The following is a 19,124-nucleotide window of genomic DNA, read 5'->3' as shown; positions in this document are numbered from 1 at the left end:
AAGGAGGGGTGCGTCCTGAGCACTACCCTCGTGTCGTGAAAAGTGAAGTACGGGGCCTTGCAGGAAAGGGCCTGGATCTCTCCCACCCGTCGTGCGGAGGTGATGGCCACAAGAAACGCTGTTTTCCACGACAGAAACTTCAACGGGGCCGAGTGCAGAGGCTCGAACGGAGGTCCCATGAGCTTGGTCAGCACCACATTGAGCTCCCACGCCGGGGCCGGCGCCTTCACCGGCGGGAACTATCTGAACAGTCCCTTCATGAACTCTTTCACCAGACGATGAGACCACAAGGACGTCCGGCCCGTGGTTCTGGTGTATCGGGAGATCGCAGCAAGATGAATCTTGATGGACGTGTGCCAGTCCAGCTTTGGCCAGCGTCAGCAGGTACGGCAGTACTTGGGGAGCCGTAATCCGTAGAGGGTTAATCTTCTGTGCGAGGCACCAGACAGAGAATCTCTTCCATTTGTGTCCGTAGCATTTAAGAGTCGAGGACGCCCGGGCCTTCGCAAGAACCTCTCTGCAGTCGGCCGGTATGTCGTATCCTCCAAACTCTAGCGCTGCAGGAGCCAGGCCTGCAAGTTCAGTGATTTCGGGTCGTGGTGGAGGATGGCGCCTCCTTCTCTGGAGAGTAGATCTGCGTCCACCGGCAGCTTGATTGGCGGGGACGCTGACAAGTCCAGAAGGTCCGGGAACCATATCTGCCTCGGCCACGCAGGTGCGACGAGGATCATCCTGCACCGTGACCTCTTGAGCTGGTTGACGAGCCGGATTAGCAGTGGCAAAGGAGGGAACGCGTAGAGGAACAGGCCCTCCCAGGGGAACGAGAAGGCATCGCCCATGCTCCTCGCCTGGGGAAACCTGCTGGCGAACCTCAGGCACTTGGAGTTTGTCGCCGTCGCGAACAGGTCGATCTGGGGTGTGCCCCACCGTCGGAAGAGGCGATCCACTAGATCCTGCCGTAGCTCCCACTCGTGGCACGAGCGCAGCTCCCTGCTGAGTGCGTCGGCGATGGTGTTTTTTATCCCTGCCAGATGAAACGGCACCAGAAATATCCTTTGGGCGACGGCCCAATGCCACAGGTCCTGCGCCTCCTTGGACAGTGCTGGGGACCTGGTTCCGCCCTGTTTCCTGATGTAAAACATGGTGGTGGTGTTGTCGGTGAAGATCCTCACCACCTTGCCCTTGAGGGACGGAAGGAAGGACCTGAGGGCCCAAAACACTGCACGGAGCTCCAGGACGTTGATATGTAGGGATTTCTCCGTCGGGAGCCAAAGGCCTCTTGCGTGCAGATTTTCGGTGTGCGCTCCCCACCCTTCCAGGGAGGCATCCGTGGTCACTGTCTCCTGGTGGGCTGGGGTCTGGAAGTCCATGCCCGCCGTCAGATGCGCGCGGGTGCCCCACCACCGGATCGCTCGTCGGAAACTCTCGTCGAGTGTGATCCTTTCCTCGAAACTGCCCGTCGTTTGGATCCAGCGCGCGTCTAGGAACTCCTGCAACGGGCGCATCCGGAGCCTGCACATGGGAATGAGGTAGATGCAGGAAGACATCATTCCGAGGAGGGACTTGATGGACCTCACCTTGGCCGCGTCGGCCACCAACATCCGCTGCACCTTGCCCAGGATGGTCCTGGTCCTCTCCTCCGAAGGGGAGGCCAGAAGGGACACTGTGTTGAGCCTTGCTCCCAGAAACAGTGCGTTTTGCGCGGGTACCAGGTGGGACTTGGCGTAGTTCACGGAGAATCCCAGGTCCGTGAGAAGTTGGACGGTCCTTGCCGTGTGCTCCACGGCGAACTCACTCGTCTTGGCTCGGATGAGCCAGTCGTCCAGGTAGGGGTAGACGTGGATCCCCTTGGGGCGCAGCTGCGCCGCCACCGGTGCAAGGCACTTGGTGAATACCCTGGGTGCCGACCGTAGTCCGAAGGGGAGGGCTTTCAACTGGTAGTGACGCCCTTGGACCACAAACGTGAGGAATTTTCGGTGCCCCTTTAGGATGGGAATATGGAAGTAGGCATCCTCCAAATCCAACGACGATAGGAAGTCTCCTTCCTCCAGCTGACCCAGGACGTGCTGGAGGGTGACCATCCGGAACTTCTGCGCCTTGATGAACTTGTTCAGACGTCGCAGGTCTAGGATGGGGCGCCATCCTCCCGTCTTCTTCACGAGGAAGTATCTCGAGTAAACTCCGGAGCCCCGAAGCCTCTTTGGGACGAGTTTGATGGCGCCCTTCCTGAGCATCGCCTTTACCTCCAGGAGAAGCTGAGGGACGTGAAGCTCTTTCCTGGCCACGGGGGGGACGTGCGGGCACCTTCTTTAAAACTCGAGCGCGTGGCCCCGGGCTAAGGCGTCCAGCACCCAACGGTCGGTGGAGATGGACTCCCACACGCTGACGAAGCTCGCCAGCTGGCCTCCCACCGGGGTGCTTCGGTGGGGGCCCGACCCCACGGCCGGTTCAATCCTGTTTCGACGAGGCTTTGCCGCCTTGACCTCCTTGGCGACGACGGCGGGGTCCGCCAGACTTGCCTCGTCCTCTGTAGGCCTCCTGAGACGACGAGCGAGCCGCTTGACGGTAGGTGGAGAAACTGCCGCCGGAACCTTTGGAGGCGCCCTTGCCTCCGCTGCTGCGAAAGGGCGTCCGTCGTTGCTGCAGAACCCCAAGGGCCCGGGCCGTCTCAGTGTCCGCTTTAATGGCCTGAAGGGAATCGTCCACTGTTTTCCCAAACAGGTTGTTCCCATCGAACGGCATGTCCAGGACTCTGGTCTGTACGTCTTGACGGAAGTCCGTAGCCTTGAGCCATCCACGCAGCCTAAGGCGCACGCTGTTGCCCAACTGGCGAAACCCAGTGTCGGCGATGTCCGTCGCAATAGTGATGGCGTGGTCCGACGCCACCTCACCTTCCTGTAGGATCTCCAGGGCATCCGCCCTCTTGTCGTCCGGTAGGAAGTCCAGCAGGGGAGCCAGTTTGTACCATAGCTCCCTGTCGTAGCGGGCCACGATAGCCAAGGCGTTGGCCGCTTTAATCGTCGTCGCTGCAGACGAGATGACCCTGCGTCCCATAGCGTCCAATTTCTTTCCCTCGCCGTCCGGTGGGGAAGTCGATGTGGAGGCCGCAACCCCCCCCCCCCCCGCTTTCTTCCTGGCCGCCGCGGAGACGACGGAGTCCGGGGTAGGCTGCGCCCGGAGGCACAGGGGGGCCGCGTCCGGGACCCGGTACTACTTCTCGTACCGGTCTCTTCTAGCTGGCGTCGTGGAAGGGTTCTTGAGGAGGGCGAGGCCCTCATCCCAAATGTCGTCCAGTAGAGGCACCGCGAGGACCGTCTTCCTCTTGGCCTCGCGCCGTTGATAAAGGAATCCTTCCTTTTTCTTCTCCTCAGGGCAGAGTTGGAAAAGCTCGGATGCCCTGGCGATCATGGAGTGGAACGATCCAATCTCGTCGGGCGGAGAAGCCCTGGTGGGGGGTGACGACGGTAGATCCTCGTCGTATACCTCCTCGTCCGTACCCGTCGCTGCCGTGTCAGTCCCCGTATCATCCCCTCGGGTGGACGGGGAGGAGGGCTGGACGGGTCGCGACGGCTGAAAAGGAGGTGGAGGGTGAATCCTTCTTTTCTTGGGTGGGGGAACACCAGAAGGTCCCGGTTCAGGATCCCCCGACGGGAGAGGTTCCTCCGTCGGCAACGGTAGTCTCGTCCTTATCTCTGAGCATAAGGACTGTATAGCCAACAAAATGGCCGCCGAGTTGTCTTGCGGCGCTGGCAGAGGGGAATCCGACGGGCGATCAGGGGCCCCGTCGGCACCCTCGACGATGTCGTCGTCACCTGCGTCGGGATCCATCCCGACGGGCCGGTCTTCATCCACGCCAAGGCCGTGGCTTAAGACCTTGATCAGCTCTTTCTCCGAGGTTGAAGCCGAATCTTCCCCGCCGGGGATTTCACGGGGGTCCTATCGATGGGCACAAAAGAGGACTCCCTCCGAGGTGGCAGGGAGACTCTGAGCCCCGAGATCGCCACCACTGGTGCAGCCTCCACAGGCTGAGCCAGGGCCGCCGCGACAGTATCGATAGAGGGCTTGGCCGGATGGATTAAGGCCTTCACCACCTTAGGTGCGCTCACCGCCTTATCCTTGAGGGGGGGGGACACTGCCTCGCTCCCCCTCCGTGGGGCCTTCGAGCTCGACCGGGGCCTCTCCAGGAGCTTAGCCGGGTGCTCGCCCTTCCTCTTACCCGACCCAGAGCGTTGGCTCGTGGCTGACGGTGCCGGGGAGGGTGCGCCTTGCCTGGCGCCCGTAGAGCCCGACCGTTCGGCGCTCCCGGTGCCAGCGGACTCGCGGTGCTTGGCCTTGTGTTGGACCCCCGTCCCCGGGGCGTCCTCAAAGGTCTTAGAAGACCGCTCGGATTCCTTCCTCTTCTTCTCGCCGGACGGGCTCTTCCCTTCCAGCCAGTTGGCGAGGCGTTGATGGCGGTCCTTCATGGTCCGCTCCGACATATTGCCGCAAAATGCACAGTCCTTCTCCACGTGCGTCTTGTCCTCATGTAAGCAGTAGAGACAAAAGGAGTGTTCGTCCTCCTTAAAGACGTTCTGCAGCTGGCATCCAGGGCAGACCCTGAACAGCTTTCCGGGCGTCGAGCTTCCCTTCTCCAGGGCCATGTCCGGGCCTGAGAAGCTTCTGGAGTCCTCCAAAAACGTAGCTCGACGAAATCTTCACCCTTGAGGGGCGCAGACGAATCCGACACGGGTCCCCGTTGATCGGATGGAGAGTCGGTGGAGCTTGAGGCTCTTTTGACCGAAAAAAACAAAGTTTTTGAGAAAAAACGTGAAAAAATAGCACTAACGCTCGAGAGCAATAGAACGAGGATCTCAACACATGAACGTGCGGTAAAAATCTGAAGATGGCTGCCAGAGGCGGTGCTTAGGTAGAGGGCAGTCATTGGCTGTGGTCAGTATGACACAGAGACCAGTGATTGGTTATTACTACGAAAGACAGATCAGAAACGAAACTGATACTGGTTTTTTCTTTACCGAGGATTTCCAGCCTGACGGGGAATATTCATGAGCATGTGAATCCATGCCAGACCCCATGCTGGAGAAGCAGAATTTGTTCCAACGTCAGCAGTACAGATATTTTGTTGCTGTCCTAACGGAAAGCAAAACCTCCATCACATCTTCCAGAAGATACCAATCTTTGCATCTTATCCGCTCAGAAACCAGGCATGAAGGTTCAGAGTCCTGAATTCTGGATGAAGGAGGAGACACCGCCCCCACCCCCCCATCTTGCAAGAGCAAATCATATATGGGGAAGTCAAATTGGGGGCAGATGGCCATCTCTAGAGGTTCTGGGTACCACCGAATCCAGAGCAATGACAATCATGGATTTCACAAACTTCCTCAAACTCCTGATGACATGAGGAATGACAGGGACTGGTTGAAAAGTGTACAAAAGTGGAAATTCAGTACATTACAAAAGTGTCCCTTAGAGCACCTCTCATGATATTCTCTCAAGCAGAATAGGTCGCCCGTCCTGTGACATTGGATGTGCACAGATCCACCTGAGGCATTCCCCAAAGGGCGAAGATCTCTGAAAGAACTTCCTGAGCTAACTCACTCGTGCGAGAGAGTTCGCTGCCTGCTCATAGCATCTGCGCCTAAGTTTTCTTCTCCGGCTAGGTGAACTGCCAGCAGAGAGATTCCTTCTCATAGTACCCAAAACCAGAGCTGCATTTCATCTCAGCAGAGGTGTGGTGACTCATACACCCCCCTCTTTTGTTGAGGTAATACATGGCCACTGTGTTCTGTGTGGGATAAGCCTGTCCTGATAATGACAGAGAAAGCAGAAAAGCCATCAGCGTTAGTCGGATTCCTCTCAGCGCTAAAAGGTTGAAGTTTGGACTCCGATGGAGACAAACAATCCCTCATTGAAAGGCCGTTCTTGTGGGCTCCCCACCCTGTCAAAACGGTCATCTCTGGCCATGGTTGCCAAAAAAGGTGGTTCTTTCATCACGTTCCCCCGACAGGCCCACAGTTAGGTATGCAGCACAGTTTAATAGGTGTGCAGTTTAATGTTTTAACATTCTTATGTGGACATAGATGTACAAAGCTCGTAAATAGTTCTAATAGTGATAAGGGATGCATGAACATTCAAGTATGGAATGATAATCATCCTGGCTCAAGAGGAAGCATGTTAGCCATTGAATTCATAACGGTTTGCTCTTCTGATGAGGTTGCTGTATGGAGATTAATTATAGCTGTTGTAATCCAGACTCGTGTCCACACGCGTGTCAAAAGAAGCTGAAAAGCGATACTCCGTTGTGGACAAGGAATTGTTTGGGGATGAAAGTTTGTTGTGGTGACGGACCATAAGCCATCAGTGAGCATATTTAGCAGGAAGGGGTTGGCTGGAATTTCAAAGAGGATTGTCAGGTGGATTTCCTCTATGCAGGGTCTGGACATGGAGGTGAGGCATGTGAAAGGAGAGCTAAATGTTATAGCTGATGCTTTGTCTCGCAATCCTGTAGGAGGATAGTGTTGTGATATGGGAGGAGGGTGAGGTATTTGCCAACTGCAAAGTTGCCAAGGAAGGTGACTGGAGAGGGCAGTGTGAAACAGATTTGCCATATATGATTGTGATGAAATTTGTCTAGGAAGGGTGACCAAACGATGAAATTGATCAAGAACGGGTACAGGAAGGTGAGGCAAGAATTGGGTGTGGAAAAGGGATTGCGGTCTCAAGGTGAGCGTATGGCTTCGACAGAGGGAATGGAAAATAGTGTTAGGGATTGTCCACGTTAGCAAGACGAAGGCACCCGTAGGTCTAGATTGCTGGTGGCCGGGTATGGACCAAGATATTGAAGTGTTTTTAAAGGAATGCAAGGACAGTGAGAAGGTGTTAAACACCAGAGTAGCAAAAGGTAATGGTGGAGGGGCACTACTGTTGTATGTATGTCTGTATATATCTTAGCCCATAGTGTATCTAATGACTTAAAATACACACTTCAGTTTCAAAAGGGTATAGTCCCCCCGGGCCTATGGAGACTCAACTTTTGTTCAAACTAGCCTGTTGTTGCCAACAGATAACCCAAATGCACTCCTAGCGGACCAACACCCCTTTAGGTTTGTCATTCATTTGACATAATACACTGCTCATTCAAATATTTTCAGAAACTTTCAATGCAGGGAGGAATGTGAGGTATGCAAGGACAGTGATAAGGTGTTAAACACCAGATTACTGCCCAGGAAGATTGTTGAGCCTCAGTTCAGTCTGGGCTGTGATGGCCATGGATATTTTGGGTCCCATGGCCATCACATTATCTGTCGGCGGTACACAAGGTGCATATCTAATGGTTTTGGTAGATTTGTTATCCAAGTGTCCTGTGGTGTGTATTTTGAGGGACGTTCGTACTTGTAAGATTATAAAGTTCTTGGAATCTATTCTGGAGAGAGGGATTCCCCAGAAAAAGTGTTGAATGGTCCTCAGTTTGTCGGGGAGAGGTGGGAGAATTTCTGGAGGGTAAAGGTAAAGGACATTCCACAACTGCATTGTACAACCCTAAGGGTAATGCCACTGTGAAAAGGTTTACCCAAATGTTGATGGATGCAATTAGGATTGCCATTGCATCTGGTGGAGATTGGGATTGTGCCGTGATTGAGCGGGTAATGCAGTATAGGATTGCTCCACATCAGGTGATGGGAGTTCCCCAGTTTAAAGCATTAAGGAAAAAGAGTGCCTAATTTGAGGCTGCATCCGGGTTGAAGAAATGTGCAGGTGTACGGGAAAAACACTTGTGTACGAGCGCAATATAAATAAAATCTCATTTCATTTCAAAAGTACAAGTGAGGGCACTGCAGCTCAAAATACTAGATGCTCAAAGGAGGGCGAAAGATACGATGAGAGGAATTGTGTGAAGGAATGTGTCTTGAAGGAGGGAATATTTTTTAAAGTTAAGGGTAGGAGAGTGGACAAAGTCTTACAAAATAGTTGGCTACGTTGCAGATAGGGAAGATTTTAGGGAACACTGTTGTTGGCGAATGGAGAAAAATGGAGTAAAGAGTGGCAGTTGCGAGGCATTATGATTTAAGTTTAATGCTCTGAAAAGGAAACAAAGTGTGTCATGTATGCAGTGCAGCACAGTTTCATTTCTTAACATTCTTGTGTACATAGATGTTTAGGGTATGAAATAGTTACGATAGTGATTAGGGCTGCATGGGCATTCCAGTATAGAATGAAAATCATCCTGGCTTAAGAGGAAGAATGTTAGCCTTTGAATTCTTAACTGTTTGCCCTTCTTGATGAGATTGGGGCTGCTGTATGGCAATAAATTCAAGCTGTTGTAATCCAGACTCACCAGCTCTGTACGCTCTGTACATCTTAATACCCTCCACAGGAGATCCTGTGCAACCTTATTCTGGACCTGAAGAACGTCAGTAATTCTGCCGGAGAACTGTGACCACTAGGATCTGAGAGCCCACTGAAGGACCTCAGTCTCAACAAGCTTCTGGCACCAGGAAAATGCAGGATGCCCTGAGGCCGAGCAAACTTAGAAAGTCGAAGCCCGGAGGATATTGGGCACTCTGAAACATTTGGACCATTTGCGAAAATGTTGAGCCCTCAACTTGGGATCGAGGCTTTCTCAGAGGACCAATGCAGGATCACTCAAACATGCTTTCGAGATGGGACTTCTTGAAATTCAGGAGGATCCCAGTCTATGAAGGAAGTGGCAAGTATGACTGAGCTGACAGTCTGTCCGAAAGAACACGCTCTGATCAGCCAATCGTCCAGGTAGGGGTAGATGTGAATCCCTTCCTTTGGTGAAAACCCTTGTGGCAGAGGTGAACCTGAATGGCAGAACCTAAAACTGATGATAACACCCAATGGCGAACATCAGGTACGTACTGTGTTTGGGATGGATTGGCACATGAAAGTAAGCATTCTGAAGGTTCAGTGACCTCCACCATTTATTTATTTTGATATTTATAGAGGGCACCGACGCCTGGGGCATATGGGCGATGATCCACCAATCCGAAGGGCCTTAAGGATATGCGAAAGTGCAACCATCTTGAACTTGTCCTTCCTGAGTAACTTTTTCAAGCATCTCAAGTCCAAGATGGGTCGCAGTCCTCCATTCTTCTTGGGGATTTAAAAAAATAAGGATAGTACCAACTTCGATTCCTCTCCGCTACAGGTACAGGATCTATTGCACCTTTCTCCAACAGGGTGAAGATCTCCTGTAGGTAGAGCAGCACCAGATCTTTAAGGCTTTTCCTCTAAGAAGACAATCTGGGGGTCGTCTTAAAAAAAAAAAAAAAGGAGGCAGTAGCGATGAGTCACTTATGTCCTGCCAACTGTCCAAATGTTGAGTCAGCCTGTATGCCACCAGTCATGTGACCCAATGGCTGGGTTTTGAGGTTGTTGCTACTGCAGGTGGCAAAGAAGCCACGGCTGAGGAGTTTATTTCTCGTCCTCCCACTGGGAGCCCTTCTCTAACCTCTCTGTGCAAATTGCCCTCTTCCTCTTGCAATGGAGTAGAATAAGAAGGGTGACCGCTCCAACTGTGGGAAGACCATTCTGTCTGTTGAGGCCGATATATCGCAGCTCCCAGCAACTTAGCTGCCGCTTTGGAAGCCTGTATAATTTCCAGACTCATCAGCCCTACAGCCAAAAGGTTGGGTGCCATAAAAAAGCATGTCCAAGAGTCTTCCTTGAACATCCGGTGCAAAAGCGGACTTCCTCAGCCAAGCAAATCTTCTGGCAACGCTACTTGCCAACATTGTTGAGATTAGTCTAGTCGGGATTGGAGCGACTGGCACATAGCATCTTTGCCATCCTGTACCAGGTTTAGAACCCCTTCACTCTCCTCCCCTTTGGGGATATGCTCCACAACGTAGGCCATTATGTCCCACAAGGTGTGTGCGTACTTCGCTAGAGCACAAGTTGCATTTATGGCCACAAGTGCCATACTGCCTGCAGAATACACCTCTTCCCTAAGGCATCAAACCTTTCATCGCTCCTGTCTGGAGAGGGGGCGGTGGGGGAATAGTCGGGTAGGCTGCAGCCTTCGATGTGGCTTCATCGACTACTAAGCTTTCAGGAGTAGGGTGTTTAGGTAGAAAACTTGGATCTATTGAGGAAGACCTGGATTTTTTGGGCCAGATCCGTGTTGACTGCTGGAGTGGTTTCTGATTCTAACCAGTTCTCCAACACCCTGGTTCTCAATACCGTATGACAGGGCAACACAGCCTTCCTTGGGGGCCATTTATCCTAGGTGTTCTGACTTTGCCCATCACAGATCTATATGAAGCGTCTGCATGACCACCAGTCTGGAGTGGCAAAATCAGTTTCTGGCGAGTTGTCCACGCCACTAGCATCCCTCAGAGTCTAGCATTCTGGACTCCTGAGATCAGCTCATCGGGCACATTACGAATACCAAACCCCAAAACAAAAAGACACATCCGTCTTCCTCAAAAAACAACCCCAAGTCTCCAAAATAGTCAGCCTTAGTTAAGGGCTTAAGACTCCATGCTTCGAGGGTGCTGACGGTATTGAGGGTGCTGATCGTTTCAATGGCTTCGAATGCAACACTGGCTTAAATGGACCGACGGCAACACTGACTTAAATGAACCAAGTGCCTGCTCCTTTTGCGCCTTAAAACACTTGTGTATAGGTGCTCTATAAATGCCATATCATATCCTTTACAGGAGTCAAAGGGGATGACTTTGGCTAATACTCTTTCTACGAATGTCGAGGAGCCTTACTGCCCGGGCTCTTTGGCGCGTGAGTAGTGGTGTCAATCTCTTTGAAGATGCGGTGGGGTCTGAAGCCTTCTTGGGCTCTTCCGAAGGGGCGATTGGAGCTGCTTTCTAGAACACATCCAGCAAATGGAGACACCTTCCAGTCAGCTGCAGGCGCCAACTTGCTATGAAAGTTATCCCATTTGTCAGGTGAGGAGTCCGACGAACGATACTGCAAACAATAGTTTTGTTTTTTTGTATTTTTGCGTGAAGGATGAATGGAGAGTCCTGGATTTCAGTGTTTAGAGTGCTTCTTCAAAAGGGAAAACATTCCCTGGATTTGTCCGACAACAAACTTTTTGGAAGGGGTAAATGGAGGGGATTTAGAAATGCGCCCATCTGCTGCGAGTTTCCCCTCAAGGCTTTCACCGTCATGGACTGACAGGAACCATGTCGTTGAAATCTATGCCACTCCCAAGCACCAAAGGCAGATATGGAAACTACATTTTAATGCCAAATCTGAGCACCGTTTAAAATCGGTCTTCGGTGTAGACATCACGAAAGACTTTCAAAAAACACAGTCGGAGAAAAAAAAACGCTCAGGGGATGAACCGTCCGGAGCATGTGAAAAAACGGAACCGAGGCAACAGGCGCCACACAAGCTACTTATACCAGCAATGACATCACCACAGTGTTGGGTGTCCTGACTCACGTTTGAACTATTATGCTACAACATTTGGTGCTGTGGGCTTAGAAAATCCAAGATGGCGGAAAAGCCCACATTTGCGCCAGAATCCAGAACCGCGCAGTTTTGCGCACACCAAAATGGTCGCCTGACCTGCCACCCACCAGTGCAAAGAAAGATGGTTCTGTTCAAAATCTTTTTTTTATTAATGTCAAAAATTGCTAAGATCATGGGCACGAAGCCACCAAAAAAAAATCCAACTCTGGTTGAGTGTTCTACTTTACTCTACTGCAGATCCACATCAATGCCATGTCGAGCAAGGATCATATACTATCAAGTAAAATTCTTTCTTTTTGAAATGTATTAACTCAAGACAGCTTCCAAAAATAGGTGCAGTACCGGCATTGGACACTAACCAGCGCTAGCGGTCTACACTCCGACAGGAGAACTGTATTTCTGTAGCTGACAAAGGAGCCTGAGCCAGCCTGGACTTCAAAGCCTTGCTGGTTAATGAAAAGTCTTAACACCTGCTGTTCCCAGAAGACAGTCTGATTCAATTAACAGTCCAAGAGGCTGGGAAGCCTTCACACCTCAGAACTCCACACAAGAAGGCAGGAAATCACAGGTTTCTGTTAACCAAATGCAGAGTGGCCCCCTGGTCTGCTGACCTCAGTCAACACAGACCCTTTCCATTGAATAGAATATGCTGATTTGAGCTGTGACTGTAAACAGTGCTCTGGGGGAAGGAGCGAGATTTAATCTCAGTCAAGCCAAGCTTCTGGGGGCGGACCCATACTCATGTGAATTCAATTAAGGGCAAATGTATGTTTGATTAAATTGCTTATAAAATCTTGTATTAAGCTCACATTTCTGTACAATTTGGGGTCCTTAATATGAAAAATGCCCTCACGATTTGAGACCAAACTCCACTTTGTCCGGTGTTCTCGACCGAACCCCGCTATTTATTAATATTGCAGACACGGGGTTTATGCTAGAGACATAGTAAATTACTGTAATATGCCCAGAAGGGGGATGTACCTCTGTGTAAATTTGGGTAAAAGTCCAATATTGGAAAACCAACCAAAAAGCGCAATATGTTGTCATTTCTTAACCCAAGCTCTTAGAAACATCAGAGTTGGAACAGAGAACTACCTTAAGTAATATATGATGCGTACATGTAATTTCAACAAACTGTATCTGGGAAATATGTGTTTTGGGTAAAATTGATTTTTCTAAGTGAAACCAAAGGGGAGGATCCTCTGACCCATAAAACATACCTCATCACGATGACACTCCATTCCTTCCCCCAATCAAGGGAGAGAGGAGGACTTGGCAAATGATAAGTTGTGAGGGGCAGGCTTAGTTATGCCCACGCACACACCCATTTTCAAAACACATAAAAAGAGACTGCTTTGGACAGGTAAGACACTCACTTTCCATTTTCTTGCGAAGCATTTTGCCAGATGACTTCAAATCCTGACAATATCCAGAGAGAGATCCAGAACTTAACTCCAGATAAATCCAGAACCAAGCCAGAACTTAAAGCAGAGAGGCCTAGTCCACAAGCTGAATCCTTTTCAGAGGTCTCAGAATCAAGCAACCTAACCCAACTATTCAACAGCCGGACGAGCTGTTGGATTCTTTGCCAAGAACTTTTTCCAGAACCGGTAGCAGACCCAGAAAGCAGTGCTATATCCAGAGAGACCAGACCCAGACCAGACCGCTGTGCAGAACCGCTAGAAGACCCAGACCAGACCGCTGTGAGCAGAACCAGTACCAGAAGCCGCCAGAAGTCCAGTCCAACCTGTTGACCAGATCCGTGACAATGCCCATTCCTTCCAAAATTAGGAGCGAGTATCCTGAAGCCTGTGCAGACCCAGCTCTTAGTTCAAAATAATCTGATTCAAAACATTTGAAGGTCTCCAGAACTGCATCATAGGAATCGTGTGTTCATTCTGTCATTTCAAAGCTGTAAAAGTGTCATTTTGTCATTCTGAAGTTTACTTTAATTTCGAGAAACTACCTCCACAAAAATCGTCCGTAGAGATTTATCTTTCATTTTAAAGCTAAGATTCTAGGCTTTCTAACAAGCCTAAAACCGACTTTCTATTCCTTATAGTTTTTCCGTAATCGCGCTCGACACACGCAACTAAATTGCCGCAAATTGTCATTTCGCTCAATTTCGTTTTCTGTCAAAATAGCTGCTTTTGCTTGCATTGCTGAAATTCGTTTTCAACCTGATAATCCCTCATTAATCATTGTTAGGTTGACCTGAACTAATTAAAAGTAGCTGTCACCTACCCTGAATCAATCATTTTTAGCATATTTTACCCTTCTTTGCATACCACATTTGAAAGTACTTTTGCCTGTGTTTAAAACCATCCCTGTTTCTCCAAGCTTGCTAGGGGGGGGGGGGGGTGGAGAACTGAAATTCGTATTGTATTCCTGAAAACTGTGTGCTTTACTTCCATCTCCTTATATTGCATAGGGGTGGGGGGGGGGGGGGTGAATTGCCACAAGGGGAAAAGTGAACATATCTCTTGTGAAACCCTATCAGTTTATTTTTGTACCTTGCATTTCCTTGAAATCATAAAAGTATTCTCAGCTACCTTATCCTCCCTATACTAACTCCTAAGTAATTAAATCAGTGTGCTAGTGTAACATCATCCATTGTTGATCACTGTCATATGCCTAAGTGTGCTATCAAATATTAATTTATTCATAAAAGTGTGATATATATGGGAGGAGGAGTTGGGGAGGCCCCTCAGGGATCAAGAATGGACTAGGGCCTTACGATACCCAAAAAAGGTATTCAGAAATGCGAGGTTCAGGCAGGCACAGCTATACGTCACGCATAGAGAGTAACTCACACCCAAGAGGATGAATAAAATCCATACAGGGGCTCAGAGCGGGTGCCCCTGTTTCTCGGCGGAAGAAGCGGACATGGTACACATGTTCTAGTCCTGCCCAGTGATACAGGAGTTCTGGGACGGGATCAGGCTCAAGATAGCAGGAAGTGGACTTCGAATCCAGGCGGAACACCTGGAAAAGTACCTGCTGGGCCTCTTCTCGAGAGGGGGTAGGCACGATTCACATTTGGCAAAGATGAAAGATTTGATAAGCATACTGGCCAAGAGACGGATAGCGATGACATGGAAGTCAAAGGAGGGCCCGCGTGTGGCGGCATGGTGGTCAGACCTTCAGAAGTGGGCGCAGGCAGAGACAGTGGTGTGGGCAAGAGCAGTGATAAGAGGGGAAGGGGAAACTGCGCACAAGCTGTCTGCATGGAACACACTAATGCAAGACCTTTTTTGGCCACTCGGAGGAGGGAAGCTCTGAAGACCCCTTGGAAACAGAGGACCCGTAGGTGAAATAAGGCCAGCACCAACCCCAAGAATGGAACATTGTGCATACCAGACCTGCTGCTTGACTCCACGGGGGGTCCAGACCGAACTGACATGGTCGCTGGGGGAAACTATGAAACCACAATGGAAAGACAAGTTACGCATGAAGTGTCAATAAGCCATTGACGTTAAAGTTGTTTGTATGTTATGTGTTTTTTGTTGTTCAAAACACCAATAAAGAAATTTAAAAAAAAAAGTGTGATATATATTGTTTACTTTCTCAATAAACTTTTTAAATTGCAAAACAAACCTACTTCTTGGCTCAGTGAGGTCAGGGGGATTCAAAGAGAGGGGCGTTATATAAGGGTTCATCCAGATTATAACTTGTCATAAAAATATATAAATAAGGGCTTCCCTTGGGCGTCCCAGACGAGGCACTGACTTAGTGGGATTGCTGAATTGAAGTCACTTAACAGCAGATACTATGAAAAAAGTTTCCGAAGCTGCAAGCAGACTTGCTCATATATCAAAGATGATTAATACATGGGAGGAAACAATCCATTTGAATTTGGGCTTTAGGGACTTCATCAACATGGTTAGGCTGCTGCACAATAATCTTAATGCAGTGCTTCAGACAAAGTGATGGCGTGTTAATGCTGGAGTGCAGGACGGGACAGAGGAGCCCACTGTCCCCTCTTGTGCACCCAGGTGATGTAACATATGACATCAATTATGAAGGGGGGGGGGGAGAGTGAACGGTAAGGAAATTTGAGGCATGGTGATGAGGTTACTGTTGCATTATGTAGATGACATTTGTATTTATGAGACCCCTGACCAGCATAGGAGGTAGTCCTGGAAATAGTCGAACGGTTCGGGGAGGTATTGGGCTTGCAAATTGATTGGGCCGAACCAGAGGAACCAGAGATGGATGTTAGATGGCACAGTACTCCTGAATTGGAACCACTCAATATATCCCAAACCCTGTAAAATAATTAATGAATATCTTCCAGACACAGTATACAAAGCAATTGATTTTGGTGCTCCATGAGACAGGGATTATAATAAAAGATGAACAGTGTTTGCAGACTAGATGACCATTGTGAAAGTGGTCACATCCTAAATTGTTAGATGGCTTTTTGCCAGTGTACTGTTTAACCAGGCCCTATGAATTCTGTAAAAGATGCAAGGCAGCAGTCACTGACCCGATTTGGGTAGAGAAGATAGCCTGAATATGGACCATACCACACCATACTTCTATGGTGGACTGCAAGTGCAGCTTTATACCTCTACCTAGTTGCACATTTGCAGCATGCAGCCGGTGAGCAGGATGTAGTGGATGAAGCGGGAATAATATGTGAAAGCTCAGATGGCACTAGACAGCCCTGCTAATATATTGGCCTTCTGGATAAATGCAGGCTATATTAGAACTGACCAGCGGCTTTCACTCAGAGGATCTGGATGCAGGCACTGAGATAACTGGAGTAGCACCACACTTCAATATGCACAAGTTAAAGCATCCAAGGTTAAGAGTGGAAAGGGCAATGTGGTGCGCGCCCCCCACCAATGAAATTCAACTTCTGGCTTAACTACTGCCAGTTGGAATGGTCAGACAGGTGTCTTCAGTGTATGCTACCCTGGCAAATGCAAAATCCAGGGGAGCTTTGAACGTTAATAAATGAATGGGAACTGAATTTGGCCACAGTGATAAAAGATTAAGCGTTGTAGCTACAGTTCTCATACTGAAGTGCCTCTTAATATTTGCTTCCAGATCTACTATAAGATACTAATGCTGCCATAGGTCACTGTAAAACAACGTCCATGGCTATAACCCAAACATAAGTGCTCAAAATGTCCCATAACAGGGCTACATTTTTTCAGCTTCTATGGGCGTGCCGGTATACCCCTTTACTTCACTTTTTCAGACATTTACTTCCTCATGCATTTAAGTATTACCCTTACTTTGTCTGCATTCTCATATTGTCAAGCGATTGATTATGGTAAGGTTAGCTGTACTGTTAAGGAGGGATAGAAGGAAGAATAAAGGTTAGAAAAAAAAAGGTTACAGGCAGTCTCCCTTTGTAAGGACGAAGTGAACGTTAGAAGAAGTGAAAGAGGTCATGGTACGCAGAGGTAAATGTGACAAAGTGAATGTATGGCCAAGAGAATGCAGAAGTAAAGACATGCATCTAGGAGCGCCCACTAGAGCAGTGGTTCAGAAGAGTGATTGGGAGTTTATTTCTAGGGACCGACTCCTAACCACCAAGGCAGTTTGAAAGGCACAATTTTAGAAACTTTTCTAGCACTTGCTTTAGGGAAAAGATGCAGAGGATGTGAAGTGGACATACCTTTCATACAAACACATGCAAGGATTGCTAGAGGTCCATCGCCCACCCTAAAACTATAACCCATAGGCATTTGGACACTACAATAAATGGGAGATACTGGAAGTTTAACACATATGCTATGTGAATTAATGTATGCAATGGGGTAATTCTATTTAGATGAGGAAAAGAAAAGTTGATGACTTAGAGTACTTTAATGCAGATGTTACCTTGATTATATTCCATCTATATAAACAACGATTATGTGGTTATGATATGGCTGTAGTGAAAACTAAAATGTTTAAAACTATAATTTGTTTAAACAAGAAAGTGTTAATAGCTGGTGTGTGAAGTCGAGGGGTGGTGGGGCGGGGGGACAGCAGATGGGATTTAGTGGCCACAGTGAAAGGTTTTGTTTCTCAAAGCATTTTATTGTTTTGAAAAACAAAGTCGCAATAAGGAAAAACCCAACTGATTGTTTTTGTAATCACTCATCACAAATCTTTAGATGCTATTTTGTACAACACATTGTAGGGTTTTGTGCACAATTGTGTGACTAACACTGCATCAAATGTGGAGTAAACGTAGCCCTGGCTAAAAGCTTACTGCTTGAAATTTCACATACAAGGTGGTGTTAAAAAGTCTTCCTTTTGGCACAATAGAAAATAGAAATATGGCGGCTTTCTGGGTAGAGAGGACTTTTCAATGGTGCACACCTTTAGGACTGAAGAAAAATGAAAGTGCATGACCATTATTCTAAAATACATTCAGAATAGGTGTTTAAAATTAAACACATTGAACATCAAGTGCTTAAAAAATTCATCAGGAGGCCAGAGTTTAAGATTATAAATAGAGGAAGTTTGCCTTTTGGGAAAAGTACCAATTAATCTGCAGATGCAACACAGTGGGATCAAACAGTCACTTCCTGATTTAAACAAACTGCAGTGGCATTGGCTTATGAGGTTTGCCAGTGCTACAAAGGCACACATGATCCTCGACGAAGTGCTAAACCTCACAACATCTTTTGAGCTATGGCAAGGGTTCAATCAACACCACACTCCCCCTCCAAACCTCCCAACAACTTGTGTTAAACAGATGGCTAGCACGTTCTTTTTAATCTTACCTCATTGTCGGATTCCACTAGAACTTGGTCATATTCACTAAGCGCTACTAAAAACATAATGGACGTCACATTTTCAAAGCAGTGGATCCATTTCCTTCGTTCCGACCTCTGCCCCCCTACATCGACCATTCTAAAAGGGGATAAAAGCATAGTGTCTTAACAATAACAATGTTTGGACGTCTGGCCGTGCACATGAGCTATGTTTTTTTTTTAATTCATAAACACTGAAGAGCTGATTTTGTTCAGGATCTTGGAACAATTTGCAACCAAGGCTACACACTTTAAAATACAAAGCTTATCTGGCTTTTAGTTCCAATTCAAGAATTTTAAATGGTATATCGGTACCGTTTAAAAACACATTTTCAGATCGTCCACAAAAAAAAGTAAAAGAAATCAAAGCAGCAGCACGGCGTTACAAGGAAGTTACCCTGTTCGAGTGATATAAAAGCATTGTTTATTACCCGTTTAATACAGCAACAACCTGCCCCCATATCAAACCGTTCCCATGCCAGAAAAACAATTTTCAGGCAGCAGTGAAGAATGCACATCAGTGCACAAACCGGTCACTTCGTTGAAGTACAAGTTGGATGAGTGGGTGGTTTATGAACTTCTAAGGACACCCCTGACTCAGAACTGGGATTACAAGCAAGTAAAGTTTCCCTCAGCACAGGATCGTCATTAATATTCACGAATGCTGCATACCCCAACACCAGCAGAGAGGGTAGAGAGAAAAAAAGCAAAGAAAAATTAACAAACCGATTACTTTCCCCACTTCAGCATCTGTTCTGGGGTCGGAACAGACCGTAACATTGGACAAAAGTATGGGCGGATTTCCAAGCAACCAATTTCGGAGTTTCAGAAATGGGGATATTTTTACGCTTTAGCAACCTTCACTCAGTGTTAAGCGTAGCAAAGAGGTTTGTTTACTTCTGGGAA

The 19,124-nt window shown here is 48.3% G+C and overlaps 1 protein-coding gene across 2 annotated transcripts in view; it reads right to left on the bottom strand.

Moving 5' to 3' along the window:
- LOC138569886 (guanine nucleotide-binding protein subunit alpha-11) overlaps window positions 1–19,124 on the bottom strand; it is a 756,289-nt gene that overhangs the window by 316,101 nt on the left and 421,064 nt on the right. For both annotated transcript variants that reach the window (XM_069648307.1, XM_069648315.1), the window contains exon 5: window positions 18,189–18,318. In XM_069648307.1, coding sequence (XP_069504408.1) covers window positions 18,189–18,318 — 130 coding nt within the window. The remainder of the gene's footprint in view (window positions 1–18,188; window positions 18,319–19,124) is intronic.

Source organism: Ambystoma mexicanum, chromosome 1p, assembly GCF_040938575.1.
Source record: "Ambystoma mexicanum isolate Mex_15411 chromosome 1p, UKY_AmexF1_1, whole genome shotgun sequence".
Taxonomy (NCBI): Eukaryota; Metazoa; Chordata; class Amphibia; order Caudata; family Ambystomatidae; genus Ambystoma; species Ambystoma mexicanum.
Note: the sequence above shows the minus strand (reverse complement) of the source record. Positions and strands in the feature narration are given on the sequence as shown.